The sequence below is a fragment of the Aphis gossypii genome, chromosome X (genome assembly GCF_020184175.1).
Source record: "Aphis gossypii isolate Hap1 chromosome X, ASM2018417v2, whole genome shotgun sequence".
Classification (NCBI taxonomy): domain Eukaryota; kingdom Metazoa; phylum Arthropoda; class Insecta; order Hemiptera; family Aphididae; genus Aphis; species Aphis gossypii.
Window position 1 is genome coordinate 57,785,666 of NC_065533.1, and position 21,890 is coordinate 57,807,555.

General features: G+C 27.7%; 1 protein-coding gene across 3 annotated transcripts in view; it reads right to left on the minus strand.

Annotated features, from left to right (window-relative positions):
• Positions 1 to 243: 243 nt before the first annotated feature.
• LOC114125152 (unextended protein) overlaps positions 244 to 21,890 on the minus strand; it is a 95,094-nt gene continuing 73,447 nt past the window's right edge. Inside the window, exons 5-13 of one of the 3 annotated variants that reach the window (XR_003592498.2) lie at positions 13,404 to 13,578; positions 11,351 to 11,542; positions 8,343 to 8,489; positions 8,127 to 8,267; positions 7,432 to 7,704; positions 6,405 to 6,658; positions 5,807 to 5,881; positions 5,537 to 5,667; positions 3,789 to 3,935 (exon numbers count right to left, since the gene is read on the minus strand). Coding sequence is in view for 2 of the 3 variants with exons in the window: in XM_027988673.2 (XP_027844474.2) it covers positions 3,738 to 3,935; positions 5,807 to 5,881; positions 6,405 to 6,658; positions 7,432 to 7,704; positions 8,127 to 8,267; positions 8,343 to 8,489; positions 11,351 to 11,542; positions 13,404 to 13,578 (1,455 nt within the window). In the remaining variant the exon portion in view is untranslated. Of the gene's footprint in view, positions 3,936 to 4,985; positions 5,077 to 5,536; positions 5,668 to 5,806; positions 5,882 to 6,404; positions 6,659 to 7,431; positions 7,705 to 8,126; positions 8,268 to 8,342; positions 8,490 to 11,350; positions 11,543 to 13,403; positions 13,579 to 21,890 lie in introns of all 3 variants that reach the window. The other 2 variants (XM_027988674.2, XM_027988673.2) reach the window with 2 other exon arrangements.

The window sequence follows — 21,890 nt, forward strand, 5'->3', positions numbered from 1 at the left end:
TACAGTTACAACTCTCTGTCATTAAAAACGTATAACGTAAGGTTATAAAATGTTGTGATATTGGTATAATAATGTTGTAAATTATTAAATACAGAAATCATTCACCGACTCACTGTCACAATAATGTACATACGAACAGTATTTGTGTTCAACCACATATTTGGTTTTTTTTTTTAGGAAAGATGTAAATCAAAAACCCTTAAATAAATAATTAATAAATATGAAAAATAAATACCACAAATGTACAGTAAAGTCAATTTTCTATTTATCTATAATTTTAATAATAAACGTATAACATAATATTACATATACTGGACAACAGAATAGGTTTTTAATAATTATAATAATAATATTAAAAAAAAGAAGTTATTTATATCATCTTTAACATATTAAAAATAATGTAAGTATAACTGTATGGATACTATAGAATTTTTAAGTACTATAATGATTGCTATAATTTGATTTATACATGTTTTATGTTATTATAATATTAAAGCTACTTGTATATAATATATCGAACCCAAAATTGGAACTGGCTGTGCAGGTTATATAAATAACACTTAACTGAAACCATTAAACACGATTTAATTTCATCAAACAGTTGATTTTATAAGTAATTTAAAATTTAACGAGTAACTGAACATCGAGAACAGCACAGCCAGTATTGTATATAAAATTTTGAATTTTTTTAAACTAAATCAATTAAATTAATATATTTTCGCCTGTTTGACATCAGCTATAATGGCATGTTTGTTTTATTATAACCCTATACATTAAAATAAATAGAAGCTTAAGTGTTGAATATTAATAATATTATAATTATTACTAGATTAGTCTATACAACTATTGTGATTCGGTAATGTCAACTAAACACTTTTTACTCGATCATCACTAATAATATTACAACTAGCACTTGGCTGAAAAACGATTATTATTATAATATAATTTAATTATTTTTTTAACCTTAAAATTAGTTTATATATTATATTTTAATAATGCCTAGTCTAAACCCAACAGCAATATAGTTTTTTAACAGACTGAACGCGATAATAGAAATATCCATTTCTCCCATAATTCTATTGCATAAACATTGTACACATTATTAGCAGATAAAGTATAGCGAAAAACTATTCTAAAAAATAATGATGATAAAAATAGTATAAATAAAAACAATATTTTCTTATTACAAGAAATTAGATAATTAAAAAACTATAAGCTATGCACATATATGTATAGTTTTATGCTCAACAATAATATCTTCGACATAAAATTAAAACATAATCATATTATTGTATATTGTAAAGATAGGTACCTATTAAAATAGTTAATATTAAAATAATAATGGCGGTTTACACGAAAATGTTCAATGTCTAAAAATGAATATACTTTTCGGTAAAATAAACAATTTAACAACGAATACTTAAACACAAAAAAAAAAATAATAATAATAATAATAATAATATAATTTTGATCATAAATGATGACCACGCGAATTGATAATTATATTGTCAGTAAAATTATATTATAATTTATAACGCAATTGTACGTACAACGTATAATCCGAAATGTATATAATAATATAATCTATACTTACATACAATACACACAAAAAAAAAAAAAAACAAGAAAAACGTGTACCTACGACTAAAGTATAAAGTAGAAACGGTAAAATTATAATAGTAGGCCTTCTTTTATTTTGTGTACAACAGAAATGCTTTTTCACCGAACGAGCGACGCAAGTAAAACGTATTTTATGTATGCACATATCGTATAGAGAAGTCCAAAAATCATTACGGGGTCGTATCGTTTTTCATTGGCAAACAATTATTCAAATCGTTTGGATTAAACTTCATTATATAGACATTTTGTAGTAGCATGTCGCTTCGGTATAGTCTTATTGGTCTTATGATATATCTACGCTACTTAAATATATCACTTGGTGATTGGATTTTTTTTTTTTGGTATAAGCTACGTTTAAAACATTATGATTCGGTCGACGTCTAAGTTGGACGAAAAAAAATTTATCATAATAAAATAATAAAATGTTTGACGTTAATCGAGCACCACGTTTAAATTATACATAACGATTATAATATTCATAAATGATCATATATAATATTATATAATGTTGCCATTATGTTCGTCGAACGCTTGTGCAGAATCATACTGTGATAATTGGTATTATATTCGGACAATTGATGAGTCCGGTATTGTTGGGCGAATTTCGATGACCATCAGTCGATTACTGTCGAATAGCTCTAAAATTATTATATTCAGCTTAATTATATCATATAGGGTATCTAATATTACATAATTACTTACACGCAACAGATAAATATTACGAAAAATTTAGTATACAAACATTAATAATCATAATATTATCAATAATTATTATTATATATAAATATATGTATATAAACTCTCAACATTATATTTCTCCCCTTCCATATTAACTAATTATTTTGTTCCAACTATTCATCTTTTAAAAAAAAAAATGTCAACGAACATCACTATAATATATTATATAATAATATAACATGAACCGTAAGCTTAAAAAAGGACTAGTTAACTCTGAAGCTATATATTATGTAACGAATCACCAAACGTTTTTGCGATTATTTTTATAACCTATAATTACTTAGACTTTAATTTGAGCGCATTCCTAAGAATTATAAAACGCCATATGTTACTGTATTAATTTTAAAGTCAATTAAAAAACTTGTAGAATATTCATACATAGCAGTATATAATAGTCGAACGAATAATAAAAAAAAAAATAACAACAAAGTCGAAGAACGTATTTTAAAGGTAAACGATTTAATAGTGATGTCGTTTTGTGTGAGGAAATTGTTAATTTATAAGATGTAATTTTAATATAAACTTGATTGTTTTGTTTATTCGATTATTGAAGGGAAATATTATTAATTTCAACGAAATAGAGAGAAAAGAAAGAACAGTACCGATATTGTAAATAGGTTCGTCGATTTCTTAATACAACTTAATATCAAAAAATACGAGGACTCGCTACCTCTGAGATCACTCTGAGGGCTTGTTAATCGGTTGAAAATTTAAGAGACACGAAAAGCCTTGGAGATTCGCTTTTGCATATATACAAAACGGATTTCCGCGTCACCGGGACACAAAGCTTAAATATGTATAATCTATATTTATACATATACATATAATATATACGTGTGTATGTGTGTGTGGGTGTGTGTGTACATATTTATAAATAATAATATGAAATAAACAAAGCAATAATATTATAAATCGTAAAAAAAAGTACAATAAAATAAAAGCTGGTTGAAGTAGTAAGTCACTAGAACGATAAAATGGGAGTCGAGTCCTTAGTGTGCAGCCATTATGGCAGTTTAATAACATCGTGTTTATCCAATACGAGCGTAAAGAGAGCGTAAATAAATTAAAACATACACATATTGATTGACTCGCGTATTGTTCAGATAATACATTCTGATGGGATTATTTGGACACTTACTGAACACAATAATGCTGGACTAGAACTACTTAAGTCAAAAATTATACGTAACACATAACAATAGAAAAAAAAATATGTATACACTTAAATAATATCTGCTACGTGCTTATTCGTAATGTATATGTCCCTAATCAAACGTTTTTGTTTCAATCTAATAGAAACACGGTGTAAAGCAAAAAAAAAAAAAATAGTTTAAAATTATAAAAGAACACACTAAGAATTAATATCATTATCGATAGACCTAAGTTGATGGATCAGTAGCGTCCGATTTTGTAGCAGCGGACAACGCGTTTGTGCCCAAAAGAGTGATTTTTTCTTCAGCCGATGCGTCGGAGGTACCTTGAGGTGTTCGTGAGAATGCTACAGCTACGGGTTGAATAGGTTCTCCGTTGTTAAGAGATGCTGCGTTGGCCGAAATTGTTGATGGCTGTACTGTGGTCTGAAAGTCATACATATTTTATTAGATACAACGATCTGAAACTATGTGATAGTATGCATTTTAATTATTTATATTATATATATGTAAAACGTAATTTAAAATCAACAATTAATATTTTTTATATTCTTAAGCTCAAAGTACAATAATAATGCGTGTGTTATACATCATATATAATATCTGTAAATATATTATCGTGTAATGCGTGTATATGGGACATGAAAATAAACAAGACATTTTTTTTTAAACATCAACAATATTATATTAATTGAAAGATTGTCGAATTTCAAGGCTAATCATATTATGCTTGAACATAATAATATGTTATATTTAAAGTAAAACGACTAAAAACACACTTGGCGAATGTGCACACATCTACCTATATTTTTGAAGTATTAAATCGAAGCAAAATTAAATTATACATCTCATAGACGGTTGTAAGATGTCATATTTTGTAATTGGATATCATTTTAGAAAGACTCAACGAAAAATCAACTAGTAAATTATTTGTTTAACAATTTTCAATTATTAAATTACATATTAAAAATTATTACAATACATAACAAAATATTATATAGTTGTTTTATGACATGATACAATTTTATTATACAAATATAGTTTGCTCATGAATCAGTAATGTTGTGTATTTTAAATAATTTCACAAAGAATATAAGTGTTGTGTTTGATGGGTGTTAATAATTTTTTATTTGTAAATGTAGTAAGTGTGCGTAAAACTTCAAAATCTAAATTAAATATAGTTCTACAAAGATTTGACGTGTTCGTATTGATATATCAAACAAACAAATCTTTGAAGAACAATTTGCAAACAAATGTTAAAAAGCATGTATTATTAATATTTATGTATTGTTTTTTTATTATAAAGTAACTTCAAATAAACATGACGTAATGTATTGAATCAAGTTGTATTGGTAGTTAAATTACTGTCAGTCAATGTTAGAAACTAACTAGTAATCAAATCAAGGTTATAAAATCGAAAATCAGTTAGTGAACAACTTTGGGCATTATTTTGTAACACTCGCTCACTCCTACTACCTCATATAAACAGCTCGTTGCTGTTTCTTTTTGTATTACTCGAACGCCCTTCGGACTTGAGGGGGGCGAGCGAACTTTTACGGTGAATTATCTGTGAAGAAAATATCATCGTAAAGTACGTATACAATATGTATGTATGTAGTATGTATGTATATATGTGATATGTAAGTATGTATGTATGTTTGTACAAATGTATGCATGTATGTACAAATGTACATAAATCGGTACTTGTATACCCATTATCCATGCGGGTATAAGTATGGTTTATTACGCATAAATACATATTATATACTTTAGTGTAACACTCTAGGATAATTTTAAAAAACAAATCAGTCGTAATAACTGTATGAGCTAGGCATATTGTCTATGTATTCGTGATGAATGAACAAAACCGTTTCGATGGCAGCCAATTGAAAATTAACTTGATATATATAATATCATGTCAACGTGGATTAATATTTTAAAGCGTGCTTTTTTCGTATAGTGACGGCAAAATCATATACATCATAGTAAATTATTTTACTTTTTTTTCATCTCAGTCTCCCACTCACCATCAAAGGATTAGGAAAGGAAATTATAATGTTTTGGTTTACAGTCTAGTTTCTAGCAGTATTAGCGTTCGCGGTCTTGTGGCAGCGAACAAATCCACCTAAATACGAAGTGCGAAATCTGAGATGTTGGGCTGAAACGCGTTTACATTTACACCATAAGTAGGTATTAAAATTACAGAAACTGTATTTTAATAATTTTTTCTGTGTAAAATTTTATGTAGTGAACTCTTTGTATGTATACCGAGTTCAAAATAGCTCGCTGTGCTTTACCTGAGATGCATTTCTAGTGACGTCAGGAGAACCTTGGATACTCTTCCGATCTTCATCTCCATAAGTATGGAATAGCTTTAACAAAAAAGTAAACATAATTTTATTACTTGTAATATGTAAAATGATTTTATATAATCAAATATGTATAGTATATTTCATTATTTAAAATTATTGTTTTATTTATGATAGTATGTTAGCTTATATTTTTTAGAAATAATTTTTTAATTTTAGTAATAATAACTCGATTGGTCGTGGTGGCAAAAAATAATTTGCAGCTAAGAAATAGCAATTAGTTTGATATTGTGAACTGTGGAGATTAGCATATTATACTCAAACAAATAAATATGTTCAATATACCTAATTAATAAAAAATTTAAGAAATAAATAATTTTTTTTTTCAAATTTAACGATATACACAGCGATAGATAATATTATAAAATTGTGTTTGGGAAATTGAGTAGTTGGCCTGAGGGGCTAGGCCACAGACCACAGGGGTAAATAATTATATATAGTACTTATTCTCAAGTTTTAGACTAAATATTCGCCTATGATAATGCATTATATATTATGAATTGTAATGGATTTAGAATTTAATCACCTTGTCTACTTCTTCATCGAATTCACCGGCGTTTGACATTTTCTTAGAACGTTCCATGAGCGTGGCGCGTTTCGCTGCCATGTAGAACGAACGTTTCACGCGCAAATACATCACTTCAGTAACGGCACGCACCGAATAATCTGGCACAAAAGTGTAACGCAACATAGCATCGATGTTGACCGACTGTATACTGCCCATGTTGTTTACAGTAGAATTGGCCATTGTAGGATTGGCTCCAGACGGTGGTGATTCGCCTGTAATACATTTGGTATTATAAAAGAAATGATTAGAAAAGTTACTATGTCGAAAAAGATCGGCGAACGTTTTTAAGTATACATCAGGACGATTGCGATTATTTATCGAGCATGCTCATTCCCATTTTATATTTTAGTTGTTTAGTTGTTTAGTGCATTTATAATACAACTTTGATTTTTAGATTTAAAATAAGATTAAATATTATATTTTCAAATGCTTGGATTTTAATCCTAAACATTGAACGTTCGAATACATTAAGGATGTTTTATTATATTTTTTAAAACACTATTTATTATATATGGTTTATGGTTAATGTCTTAGGTATATATAAAATAAATGTTAATTTATCGGTAAATGGTAATATTTAGTCAAGTGATTAATTACTAAAAAATTTAAAACAAATTCTGAACTGAATAAGCTATATTTATAAATTCAACGATACTGATTAATTATCGAATATAACAATAAATTAAAAACTACTCTTTCGAATGTCGACAGTATATAATAGTTAATAAGACAAGTGGTAAAAATTATAGATTTCATAGAACAAAGGGATTTTTTCTTATTGAATAAAAACCAATACCGTAATATGCTTGAAATTTAAATTGATTATTAAAACCTTACTTTTATAAAATTTAGTAGTATTAAAAAATAAATGTTTTGAGTATGGTTAAAGATGTAAGCATCAGACTTTGTATGTATTCATAACATAACTAAATAATAAAATTAGGGAGAGCATGCTTAGTGAATCCTTTTGTATAATCTAACTCACCGATTCCGATGTTCTGGTGTAAAGCCTGTGATCCAAAGTACGTGAATGGTCCGCTCTCAAATACGAGATTTTCACGGCCAACTGTGACTTCGACGCGTCCTTCCAATATGAGCACAAAGTAATCGACTGGTTTGCCCTGCTGGTAAATGATACTGGCTGGATCAGACTTAAATCTTTCTTTATCTTTCATTTTTATATGGAATATCACGTCCTGTTTGAGCAAGCGCATTAAAATAGTTTCTGACACAACATCTGTCTTGAAAGCTTCGACACCTATTTGAGCAACATCATGAAATTAAAAAGGATTAAATTAAAATGTACCTGTCTTTACATCTTGATAATGTTTATAAATATATAATACCAGATACCTATACACATGTCTCACCATAACTGTTCTCATATATATCAACTCAATAATATAATACATTTCAAAATTGGACTAACTATATGTGTATATGAGTATTCAAAAGAAACGAGAATTTAACTTTTAAATGTTTACATAAATTAGTTCTATATATTTTTTAACATAATTATAAAAGATAGTAATTTTGGTTCTCTAAACACAGTATAATAATTATCCAAAATTATACTAAAAAAAATGTAATTATTAATAAAAAAAAGTTATTGACTGAGACAATCACTATGAGATATTAAGATTACACGCAAATGACGTATATAATGTTATATGTACATACTCGATGACAAAAATTGGAATGTGGCCAAAGTAAGTTGAGGAGAAATATGAATACGTTGGTTTTCACTACGCTCGGCAAATGCTGTAAAGTCTTGAGCTCTATATGAACGCTGTTGTCGACGTTGTTTCGAACGGTTATCGGCTGAAAATAATACACACAAAAAACTAGTGTTAGTAATATATTTTATAATATTAAAGTACTGGACAGGCAACTCACTGTAAACATCAGTTTCATCCATGATCTCAGCCTGAATCAATTCTTCAATCACATCTTCTAGTGTTATGATACCCACGGTTTCATAGAATGGATCGCCTTCGCCTTCATTATTCACACGATGAACAAATGCCATATGGCCTTTGATACCTGTTTATTTAAAAATATAAAACAAAAGTAAAGATTGTGTTATATACATTTAAATAATACAATTAAACAATGTGAATTTTATTTCAAACACTACTATTATGATTCTAAGCGACTTTATTTTTATATTAAAATATCACAAAGTATGTAATATGTTTTAATTTCAATTACTATAATTATATAATAATTATTATAAATAAATGTAAATGTCTTAAAAAAGTTACAGATTTATAAGTTTAGCTAAACAGAAAATCTTTGGTTTAAATTTATTCAATTTTAAAAATAAAATAAAATAATTTACTTTTCATTTTTATAAGTACGTAGAATGATAAAACGTAGATTTAAATTCAATAGTTTATTTTTTATGCATTCAGAAACTATTATTATGTCATTTAGAATAAAAGATTCAAAACTTTTTGACATTAACGTATATTATTGTTAGCTTGACATTTTATTAATATTGATTTTCAGTAAACATAGTTAAATGTGTGAATTTCAGGAAATAAGTTGGGATAGAATTTTTATAAGCTTAAATACATCACTGTCAAAGTTAAATTATTATTTTCAAAACGGTAAAAATAAACATCTTATAAAAAATATATTTAAACAGATATATTATACATGCGTAACGAGCACGATTTTTCTCGCTGCAGTATTATAGAATTTGGAAAAGTTTAATATTTAATGACAATTTATAAAGTAGAATAGTATTTTATATAAAAAATAAAATACTTTTAGATGTAGCTATGTGCTCTTTAAATGTTGAAGGGTTTTGGGTTTATTATTGTTATTACTATAGCGTTTGTATTTAAGTTTTCACATCGCATTGAGTACGGTACATTGGGCATTCAAGTATTGGCATGTTAACTTGAGGAAGGTACCTACATATAGGTATCTCATTAATTTAAGTACTAAAGAGACCAACGGAATAAGCACCTAGAATTTTCTTTGAATAAAAATGGTTTACCATATTCAAAACAATAATGTGCGCAGTATTTTCGACCAATTACTGTCACAGGTGGATGAAGAGTATTGTCTGATTGGGAGTAAAAACCTTGCGCTTAAAATAACCTTTTCATATTATATTATCAAGTACCTACACTCAAAACATTTAAGATCGATAGACCAGTTGCTTGAGTCGTTTTCAGATTTCCTAGACCAATTAATAAGCGTTAAACCATAGCCGTTAATTTTTTAAAATTTAAAATATGTAAAAATAATATTTATTATAATCAGTATGAACATAAACTATAATTAATATGTTTAAATAAAATAAATATAGGTACCTATATAAATAGTATAATAATTGTTTTACTCTATCATATTATTTAAAACAGTATTTTACATTGCAACGACCGTCTATGCTGATAAATATATTTATAGTTAGCGATAATGAAAGCTCGATTTTGTTTGTAGGTACATTACTAGAATGCATACTCGCTGTATTATGTTGGTTATTATTTCATAAAAGTACTCGATACTATTATGGAATATTAGCTATTATTATAAATATTTATATTAATATTCTTTTTTGAAAATAAAAAAATATTGAATTAGTTAATTAATTAATCGATATAATATAAGTTTTCAATATTTTATTGTTTAATGTATGATTGTGATTATATGAAAGTTGATGGAATTATAATTGACAAAAACATATTGTAACACATCACAAATGTTTGATACCGTTACAACTATAAATATATTAGTTTATTTTTCAAATCTGAAGTTTAAATTAAAAGGTAAGTGCAATTAATATATTGATTATAAAATACAAGATATTATTGTAGGCGAAATTGGTCCTTGCTCATCTGATCAGTTTTTAGTTATTATAGTTATCTATGCTTTAAATTAAACGACAATTTTAAAAAGAAACGAAACTAAAGGAAAATTCGATTTTATTTTTAACACGAATCCATGAGTAACTTATATTATTATTATTATTATATTATAGTACTTATATTATTTTTAAGTTTTGATTTATTTAAAATAATTAAAAAAAAAATAGATCTTAGTAAATTAGTAAACTCAGTAAAAAGTAATCCCACAAGTGAACGCATAATTTAAATAACTATGTATACATTATATCATATTATCTCTTTATGAAAGGTGATACTTCATACACGAAGAATTATGAAATATACTTTAAACTTTTTTTATGAACCAAATTTGTATGTCTTTAGTAATATTATGTTTTAATGTGTCTTCACTTTATTTTAGCACATACAATATACATCTTATATATTTTAATTGGACACGAATTAAACAAAAGTATTTTACTATATGGAAGTATAAGTATAATCTAAGATAAAATCTTGATAAGTTTGCCAAAACCATTACGATAAGGGACTGTTATGAGTGTTTATAAGAGGTAATTATATACATTAACTCAACGTCTGTCACAGTTGGAATATCTACGAAGTGATTATTCAAAAAAAAAAAAAAATCCAAACCACGATAATTTCGTACTTTGTGAATACGTATCTGTTATTTTTAATTTTATAAAAACACTTTTTTAAATTTGTGATATTTTTTTGTAGGTAATTGTATATTTTATTTATTATTTACTAAGACATAATAATAGCCTCATTTACAAACGGTAACCAATAATCGTATTTTCAAAAATAATTTTTACATTTTTTTGAAAACGTTGAAAGTACATTTAGATTTTAGAATGTTGAACCAACTATAGGTATCTAACAGTTTATTTGTTATACAATTTTTTCAATTTTAAATGGGGTAATGTACCTAATTAGGTACATTGGTAATTAATTTAGTAATTCAATGCTAAAATATATCAAACTGGTTCATCCCCATTCGTCACTTATTTATGACCGTAACTACAGCAATGCGCAATTATTTACCTTCTTTGAACTGCTTGAATAGTACGTCGAGTGTGGTGTCTTCAAACACGAAATAACATGGGTTCTGGTAGAATTGGCACAGTGTTTTAAGCAATGTGTTGTCGTCGGGATCGACCAGCGCCAAGTCCTTGATATACAACATGGTGACAATATTCTGACGGTTGCCCTCGTACACGGGTATCCTCGAGTATCCTGATAACAATAAAAACAACACAATAATGTAGATAAAAAAAAATATTTTTATAATCAATTTTTAAAAGTGATCATATCGTTCATATTGTTAGTTGTAAATATTCACGAATTAAACACGTAACATTTATGTCGTGAATGGCGTTATTTAATAAAAATGATTAAAATTCGAGAAGACACTTTTATTATTGTGTATGTGACGTGTGTGTATGAGATAGAGCGAGTGAGCAATAACGTGAGCTGAAATATTTTATAGAATACCTGCAATGGGACTATATGTTTCCTCAAAAATCGTTTTTAAAATGTGATTTAATGAGAAACACGTTCAGTACGATATTTTACATACAGTATGGGTATATATTACTATATATCTTGCGGAGCTTAAGTGTTTTAAAATCGAGCACAACCCTTCGGTCAATTAGAAAAAAAACATAAAAAAATCTCGCATGAGTTATACACGCTCAACGTCGCCGGTACGGCGGCGGCGGTGTTATATTTATAGTCGGGACTTAGGCGGTGGCGGCAGTTCCCCGTTGGCCCAGTGCCCACGGACTTCTCAAAACGGATTTAATTTTAATTTTAATTTTATTTTTTTTTCTAACTTTTTACTCGTTATCCGCTACCCACTCAGTACAACGGGACCATTGATACTAGAAATATTTATATGAGAGTATTAAGTCGAAAAATCTTTCAAATGTCGTACACCTGCAACAACAGCGGCAGTAGTCATCACAACTCAGAAAGAATATAAATATAGATCATATAATATGCGAACCGCATGGCGAACGGTATACGCATTTATACGATTGCCAAAAATCGATTTATATATATTTTGTAGATTCCTGTGGTTTTTATTATCATTTTTTTTTCATGACGAACGTCTGGTGTGGTTATGCTATGCATTCATTCAGATACAGCAATAACATTATTTAAGTGTGTTTGACAATAATACAATAGTGCAGTTAAGACTGTGTACAAAACGTTTCTAAAAACAAAACATTTGCCCTGTACACTTTCAAATTATCTTTCTAGATTAATTAAGATTGATAGGTATGCTATTGCAGTGTTTATAATAAACATATTACCATAGCTCACAGAAGTTTATTATAATTGCAGTACATTTTTTTTTACACATTTGGTAGACGGCTGATTATGTATGCATAATTAAAGCTTTTTATAAACTTTTTAATCATATTTTAAACTCACAATAGTATCATAAAGTTGTGGTGATTAGTTGTTTTAATTTTTAACTTATACTACTAATAATACTAGTAATTTTTTATGCTTTAGTAGATATTCCGGAATATACCCTACAGCGTACAAATATAATAATATGCATTTTATACGGCTATATTATGTTTTTATAAATTATAATATTAAAATGAATAATAGTTATTGTTTAACCGTGAATATTTAATAAACAAACAATTAAAAATTAATATTGTCATTGTCATTATTTATTCAATGGTAACTGTATAAATAAGTGTGTATATTTTTCACTAAAAGTTCTATTTTTATTATCTTTCAACTATTATTTATTATGTAATTTTATTTAGTAAAAAAAAAACTTATCATTTACGACGAAATTAATTTGTATTCATTTAAATAGATACACCAATTTTCAGAGTAACTGAGCATAATATATGTATGTAGGTATATTTTTTTTATCAAAGAAATTTAGTTTAATTGCATAAAATCAAATATTTTAATAATATTATATTATGATGTAGGCGCCTACTTATTTCAGTTATGCCAAATTAGCAATTATAGTAATACGTACGTACTTGTTAGTATAAAGATACAACAATTATAAATAATATACATACGTATACAAAATTATTTTTATAATAAAATGTTTACATACCAGATTTCATGATTTCTGAGACGGTTTCGAAGTCCAACACTGTATCATATGACAACATGTACACGTCCTCCAATTTGGTCATTACGTCACCAACTTTTTTACGATGAAGTTCGAGGGCTCCAGAAATTATGTTAACTTCATCTTTTTCCAAATCGTTGTATTCGTCACCGGTCATCTAGAGAACATAAAAATACATTTATACAAACGGTAAATAGGTACAAGACAAATTAATATAAAATCGTATAAACACACAAATGCAGATATCAGATAAAAGTTGATTACAACATTGAATAACAAAACAATCTATGCAGAATATCGTATTGGTATATAACGCACAAGATACATTTTTTATAAGCTACATTTTTAAAGAAGGATTTGAAATTATATTTGTTCTGTTAACATTATGTTCTTATAAAATATTATATTTTAAAAAATTTTATTGTTTCGTTAATTTAATTTCTATCGATTTTTTTGATTTTTAGTATTGTATACTATCATTTCATTTTATGATTTTATTTCATTAGCAGTATATAGTAATAATCATAACTCCTGCTTATATTCACCACAAGCTGTAGCAGCGTATGGGAGTTAGATTAATCAAATTTGTAACTAATTATAATATCTAATCTGTATTTATGTTTAATTTTTCAAATAAAAATATATTTAGGTACAATAAACGTGTACTTATATATAATAATAATACAATATGATTTATTAGAGTTTTAAAGAAATAATTTTCCTCGTTATTGAGTTTACAAGTGCCACTTTATTTTATATTGTATTATTAATTATTATTCATAAATTATGTTTTTAATTCTCTCGGCATTACCAATTATTATTCATCAAACCGTGCACACAATGAAAACGACTCCAAACAATGTTATTTATTTTCTTCAACAAAACGACCCGTTATTGGTTGGCAGAGTACAAAGTTTGATGTTATATATATTATATACATTAAGTGTGTACGTTCTTATTAATGATTTTTTGTATCACCGCGAAAGTACGTTTCTTAGCATGCGTACGACACGCAGTAATCATTGAACGGTTAAAATACAGCAAGATCAATAACTCGCGGAGTGTTGGTTTACTTCTTCAGCAGTTGACCTCAAGTGTTGTAAACATACGCATGATTTCGATTGTCAAATTCGTTAAGCATTTTCATAGATTCTATTTTGGTATTATTTTTTTTATATAAGGCGACTTTACAAATGAATTGTAATAAAGCTGGCATATATTGTCTGTGTTTCAATCTATTGGCATAATTAAAAGTAAAATTTAAATAGACAGCTTTAAATCCTTGCTGGCTACTGCAGAATAGTGACACGAAAGCGAGTCATGGTAAAACGAATTAAAATTGTTATTATTTTTCTTGCGAACATTATCTTTTCTAGCCAATGATAACTCAGCATCAATTAAGCGATGTCGGTTTAGAAAAAAAAATCAACTTAAACGAATGACATAATAAGTAACATAACAGAGACGACCATACGGTTATCATTATATGTTTGTGTAATAGTATTATTAATGATAAAAACCAACTTCTATTGTACAATATTGATATAATTATTAATAAATCGACCAACCTGGCAGTTTTTTTTTTAATTTTAGTTTGCATGTTGGTATAAAAAAACGTTTCCAATATAATAATATACTTATGCATAAATACATATATGAGTATATGCCATATATAATAAAAAATGTACATATATCTAAACGTGATAATTTTTTCTGTTAAAACTAAAATAGATATTATCATTTTTTTTTTTTTTTAAGAAGAAGACAAAATTACCAATTGCAATATTATACATACTATCCCAGGGAATTGTTGATAAGATAAGTTAAGTATCTGGTCATCTGGAGACGACGTTCAATTGAAGTTGATGTTTTGTCGACTGCGGGGCGAGATTAAAATCACATAGTACAAAACCTTTGAATTTCAAATGTCAGTAGATGTTTTGTGATCATTGATAAACGACAAAAAATTCACCCAGTAAATAAATGAAAGTTTAAATGCGAAATTCGAATCAGACTCCAAAGGATTAAGATGAATGAGATTATTTCGATAACTAATCGAAAATACCATTAACAGTGGTATAGTTTGAAAAAAACTTTTAGAGATGTTATCGTGTAAATTGTATGGTGGTACCACTAAATTACACACAAACCTTTAATCAATCTTTGCACATTTCTATAGTTACTTTTAGACAGCGTGTAATTCAATTACAAATATAGCTAAGTTTTAGCGGGGTAGTGACTTTTTTCTTAAATCACATGATATAGTAATTGGTTGCTATTAAAATCAAACCGTTATTGTCCATTTGCGGTACGTTTTTGTACGTTTTATCACTCGACGTGAATTAATAAATGATTGAAAACCATTTTATCCAAGAATCACAAAACCACGAAGGTATAAATAAAAAACAAGTATAGGCGTTAAAATATTTAAGGTTGATTTTATCCGTATACGGATATCCTATTGAAATAGGATTTTTAAAATCACGCATTACTGTCGAGAAAAAAATATAAATTGTAGACTGCGATTTTGCGATTATTTAATTATTTAGTAGAGAATTCAGGTGAAGCATTTAAAAATTAATCTCTATATAGTATTAAAACATATTTATCAATACATTAGGTATATTATTATTATTTATATATATCACTGTTGCTTTATTAAAACAGTAGAGTTATAAAAAAACAATTCCACAAGAATATTAAAAATAATAAAAAAGTGTAGAATTCTACGGCCCATTATAAGTCCAACGACTTGAGGAAGATTGGTGCCTGGGTACACCCCCTCGCTTCGAAAAATTTGTGATTATATACCTAAAATTGAAATCCTAGATTAAAAAGCTCGTACTAAAACTAACGTTATCAAAATGAAATGTAAATTTTTTCTAATATACGTGATAGATTTTAAGATATTTTAAATTTCCGTGGAAAAACTTATTAAAACCGCGGGCTTACCTTCGGCTTACCGGCACAGCGACAGAGTTTAAAAAAGTGTAACGCACCACGGCGACAATTGGCAATTAACGATGACCCGTTTACAGAAAAATAAAGTATACTAATGTATACGAGTTCTACAAATGAAATACTATGACAGTATAGATACGTTCGACGGATATATTGTACAACACGAGCGCATGATACAACAATAATAATAATTTTATAATCGGCTTGGTTCCTTCGTTTTCTCCCACCCAGCAATTTACTTTTCGTAGTTAGTAGTTATATAAAACGTTTATAACGTCGCCGTCGGCCGTCTTGTCTTGCGTATATAATATCGTTCGCGTGCTGCCTCCCGACTATTATTGGGGGGTGCTCGCTAAAAAACGACGCCGCCGACGGTGTGTATCGCCGCCCGTTTAACCCCCCGACCATTATACCGTTACTAAATATAATACGGTTATTACTGCCATCACGACTATTAGGCATAACGCTGTTATTGTCGTGTACCACGTATAATAAACAAGACCTTTTCGCGAAAATCCCATTATCGTTTTAGAACGCGATTCGAGCTTTTCAAGCGCGTCATAGAGCGACGACGGGGAGCCGGGGGAAGCGTGCGAACGATGCGGCGACTCAGCATGGTAAAAAAAAAAAAGAAAAAGAAAAAGAGCTAATAGGACAAAGAGGCGGAAATAAGAGTGAAAACCTGAGCGTTATTATTTTAATGACGGACGGTGGATGGCCGCGGGAGGAAGTCGCTCGCATTCGTGTCCCCGAGTCGACGTAGACGACGGATAACGCGATATAAACGTCATTATATATTACTATTTGTACTTTTTACTTTTCAGTATTGTATATTAAAATATTATTCGCGACAAGAATATTACATCGAGCGCGCGTCGGCGTAAATCACACCATTATAATATAAGGGCGCTATCTAGAATTATATTAAATATGCATAATACGCGTAGATTGCCAGTCGGTGTTAAATACTTATGTATTATTATTGAATACGGCTATCATAATATTATTATCGTATAACGAGCAAAAGTTTTCGTTGTAAACGAACGCGTGTCACTTGAGAAAGTCATTTATAGACGACGCCACTTGTCTGCTGCAGCTATATAACAACAATATTGACGCGCCGGGAAAAGCTCGTCCCCGAAGACCGGTCGTTATGCGCGTAGTATTACAAAGGTTTATACATTAAGATAATAATATGTACACGTGTCCGCACTACACAGACACCCTATTATACTAAACAGAGTGATATGTATAATTTAAAATTTGAACGAGTAGTTTTATCAGTTGGTTATTAAAATGTTTATGATGCACAAGATAATATTTCTTAAAAATGGTTTTAAAAAAATACAAAAAAAATATGTAATTTTGGATCTAGAATTTTATTATATTCTTAAAAATAAAAAATATTGATTTTTATAATTAAATAATATAGTTATTAAAATTTTCAATTCGTTATAGCTCCCACATATCTCTTAAACCCTCGTCATGGCCTTAACCTAAGTATACAATAAGTTAAGTATCTTAAAAATTACTCGTTCAAATTTTGATTTTTACACGGTCAAAATTTTGAAAAAATGTTTGCCAAATAGTTTTCGGTAGAAAAGAGGGTCTTATTTGAAAATAGAATTTTTTACCTTTACAGAAGATTCATTAAGTATACTACAAGAAAAACTCATTAGTTTGTTCATTTAGAGTTTTTTAGTAAGTACCTATGGTTATTTTTAAAAAACCAAAATTTGAATAACTGCGTTATACTGAATCATATTGTGTGTATTATAATACATCATATACCACGGAACAACATTATGAGCATTTATATATTATATATAAGTGTATACGTGTATACCGGTATACCCTTGGCCTTATTATTTTTGTACAGATCAAGTTTATATAATATCACTGCTGTACCTATCATTGTCATAAAAATTAACTTGTTTCTTGAGTAATACAGCAAATCAACTTAAAGTAGCTGCGAGTAAAAAATACATAAATAGTAATTTTTTAAATTCCATAAATAACTAAGAATATAAATAAGTTATGAGTACGTGTGTACGAAATTAAACGAACAAAAAAAGATTTGACTAAACACAAACGATATTCCTTTATTAACTGTAGCAAAATGCAAATTATCATTAACACATGGTTATCATCATCATCATCATCATCATCATCATCAGCAGCAGCAGCATCGTCGTAATCATATGTTAAGGTTTTCTACATTCTAATAATTTTTATATTTTCAGTTTTCTACTTAGCTTCCAACGCTCAGTGCAATATCGTTGAAATTTGCAGATCGCTCAAATAGGAATTCGATTCAACACGAATGCCTTTTTTGCACAATATTAGTAGTATATATAATATATATATAAATTCTGCACAGCGACGGTTCATATATAATATATGCGTATACATTTTGTGATGTATTTATTGATTCTATTAAACCGTAGGCGAATATGCGTACAACAAATAATACGCCGAATTAAATGTACAAAGGTATTACCTATAGAATGCAGCTAGTTTGTCGGATCCGTTGCCGATGGTAACGAACACGGATCTGTCTATGTGTGGCGAGCGGCGGGCAATGGATGCGGTCAAAGCTCGGACAACGGTCAAAACGGACTTGACAGATTTTAAAATGGAAAAAATAAACGAGAGATGTTGCAGACTGTTTGTGCGCAAAACCGTTGAACCAAAAAATTTTTATTTGATAAAAAAAAAAAATCATTATTGTGATTTATGAACGTACGTGTGAGGTGCAGGGGTCCGAAGTTTTCGACGTGGCGAGTTCTTGATACATTTTGATAGTTACAAGTAATAACACTTATACTTATACAGTTATACCTAAAGATAATATACTATATAATTAGCAGCGTTGAATAAATTTCTTTTTAAAAAGCAATGGAATTAATAGTTATAGGTATTATATACTCATCGCAAAACAAAAGAGTATCGTATCGATATTTCTGATAAAAAAAGGGTATCACAATTTATAATACACTTAATATTAAAATATAACTTAAAAACATTTTGGCCAGGCAAATAATAGAGTAATTATTATAAACTATAATTAGTATTTTTAGTCATTTTTATATATTCTGATTTAAATATATAATAAGAGATTGCGATTTTCATTTTACTTCACTTATTTTTTTCAATCAAGATAAGTACTCGGATATATTCAAGAAAGAGTCGCTTTTGTTTTGATCGTACATCGCACACTGCTATAACTTATCGTAACTCGATTTTCATTTGTTCGCCTAGTAATCATCCAATAAGTAACAACCCGAAACAACGCTTTATAGTCAGTTTTGTTTTATTTTAACTGTGACGAATTCATTTAAGTTAAATTTTAATCGGTATAGATTATCTAGTTTGTACACTAACCATATTTGTTCAAACTCATTCATGTAATATTATTCAGATTAAAAAATGTTTATTTTATTATTATCGCACATCATCTCGAATACACATATAAAATGCTTGTAAAAATGTATATTATATGAACAATTTACTTGCAAAATACTACATTATAGATTATTATAGGTATAAACTTGGATATTATAATATTATAAATTATATATTATTATGTTCTATAATAATTTATAATGAATAACTATCTATAATACAGTTCTGTAGAAAGGTTTGGAAAAACTATATACTATATAGTATATAGTACCTATATATTATATATTGTGCCAAGTGGTGTAGGTTTTGATTGTAACTCGTTGAATTAGTCACTGTAATAGATATGTTAAATTTGAATTCAAATGATAACCATACTGTACACGAAAAGATTCTTAGCGAGAATACTGGGTCGATCAACATTCAACATACATTTCTAAATTAAGTTTAATGATATTTTATGTTAAGACATCGTATTATAATGTATAAATGACTAAAAAGTCAATAACTTATATCGACCTACTGCAGAATGGAGTAAATAGGTTCTTAATAAAAAGCTTAAAGTAAGTCTAAATATTTTTAAAATTAATCCAAAGAAAATTTAGAAAATTATAATATACACATTGTCAAAAAGTTTCATGACTCTGCAGAGGGAAGTTATTCGTTTTTGAATTACAAAAATTAAATCAATTTTGTTAAAAACAGATGTTACGTAAATATTTTCGTTTGCCCACTGTTTTTAGTTATAGTTTTTTTTCAAATATTAAGAAAAGAACTGAGAATAATTTTGAGTCCAAAAGGTACCAAATAAATTAAACAGAAACTCGAAAACTACTATATTTATGTTGAAGATTGAAAATTTTTTTTTATTTTAAAAGTATTGTCATCGCAGACGCCAAAAACATTGTAAAATTTTAAGTTTATTTTAAATACTTCAACTTTATGAACTTTTCATAAATAAACTATATAAGTAATATTTCCTACATGTATATTGTATAAAAGGTAATTAGTTTTAAGTTATTCATAAATTTTCTATCGTGTTTTATATTTTTATGGTTAAATATTTATAACGTCAACATCAAAAATATAATGAATAACTGTAAAGCATATAAAATATTGACCCACACAGTTACACGCCTATTATACAACTTTAGAAGTTTTTAAGACTTCAAAGGTAATTTATTATCTTGTCACTAAACCTTTCTTGAGAATTTTACGATATTTTGGTTTTTGTGTCATTATATTAAAGTAAGATGGATGAGTTGGAAAGCTTACAAAGATATTTTCCGTTAATTCAATCATTTTAAATTTATGCTATGACTAGTCTAACGAAAATATAGATAGATGAACGTTATTTAAATACTATAGGTAGTTAGTCAAAGTTTCTGAAAATGTGCGTAGGAATTAATATACGTATTAACATAATAAACTTATGTTTATTAACTTATTAAACTTAAAATTTTAAGACAAAATCATCATAATATAGTTATATTTTAGAATCAATTTCATAATTTGGTTAAAATATTCACCCACATTAAAAATACCTGAAAGCTTAAAACGATATATATTATGTGATTCGATTATTGTATTATACATAAAAAACTACTAAAGCATGGATATATAGCTAAAAACAATTGAGGTTTTATTAACATAAAAAGTATCCAGCTATATGAATATGGTATGATAACCTTTAATACATTTACCTTTATTTTAAGCAAATCAGTATTTCTTTAACTGTGAGGCCATGTTCAGTGCAAGAGTGCAAGACATAGTTAACTAAACCATGATCATATTGTGTACATTTTTCTTTTATAGACAATTCACATGACATAAATCGCTCGTAAATAGTACCGGTTTTTTTTTTATTTATTTGTAAGTACTTAAATATTATTTTCGACTAACAATAGTTTTAATAAACAATTACTTTTAACTAAGATATTTCAACTATATTTATGTACTCAATTAGTTTTCAATGAATTGGTAGTATTTTGGGCAGTGAATAATTCATCGATTTATATATACTATATAGTATATACATTGCAAAACATATGTTACCATATAAGTTTATCAAACAGGTTATTTACTGAAAATTAATTGTATCTAGTA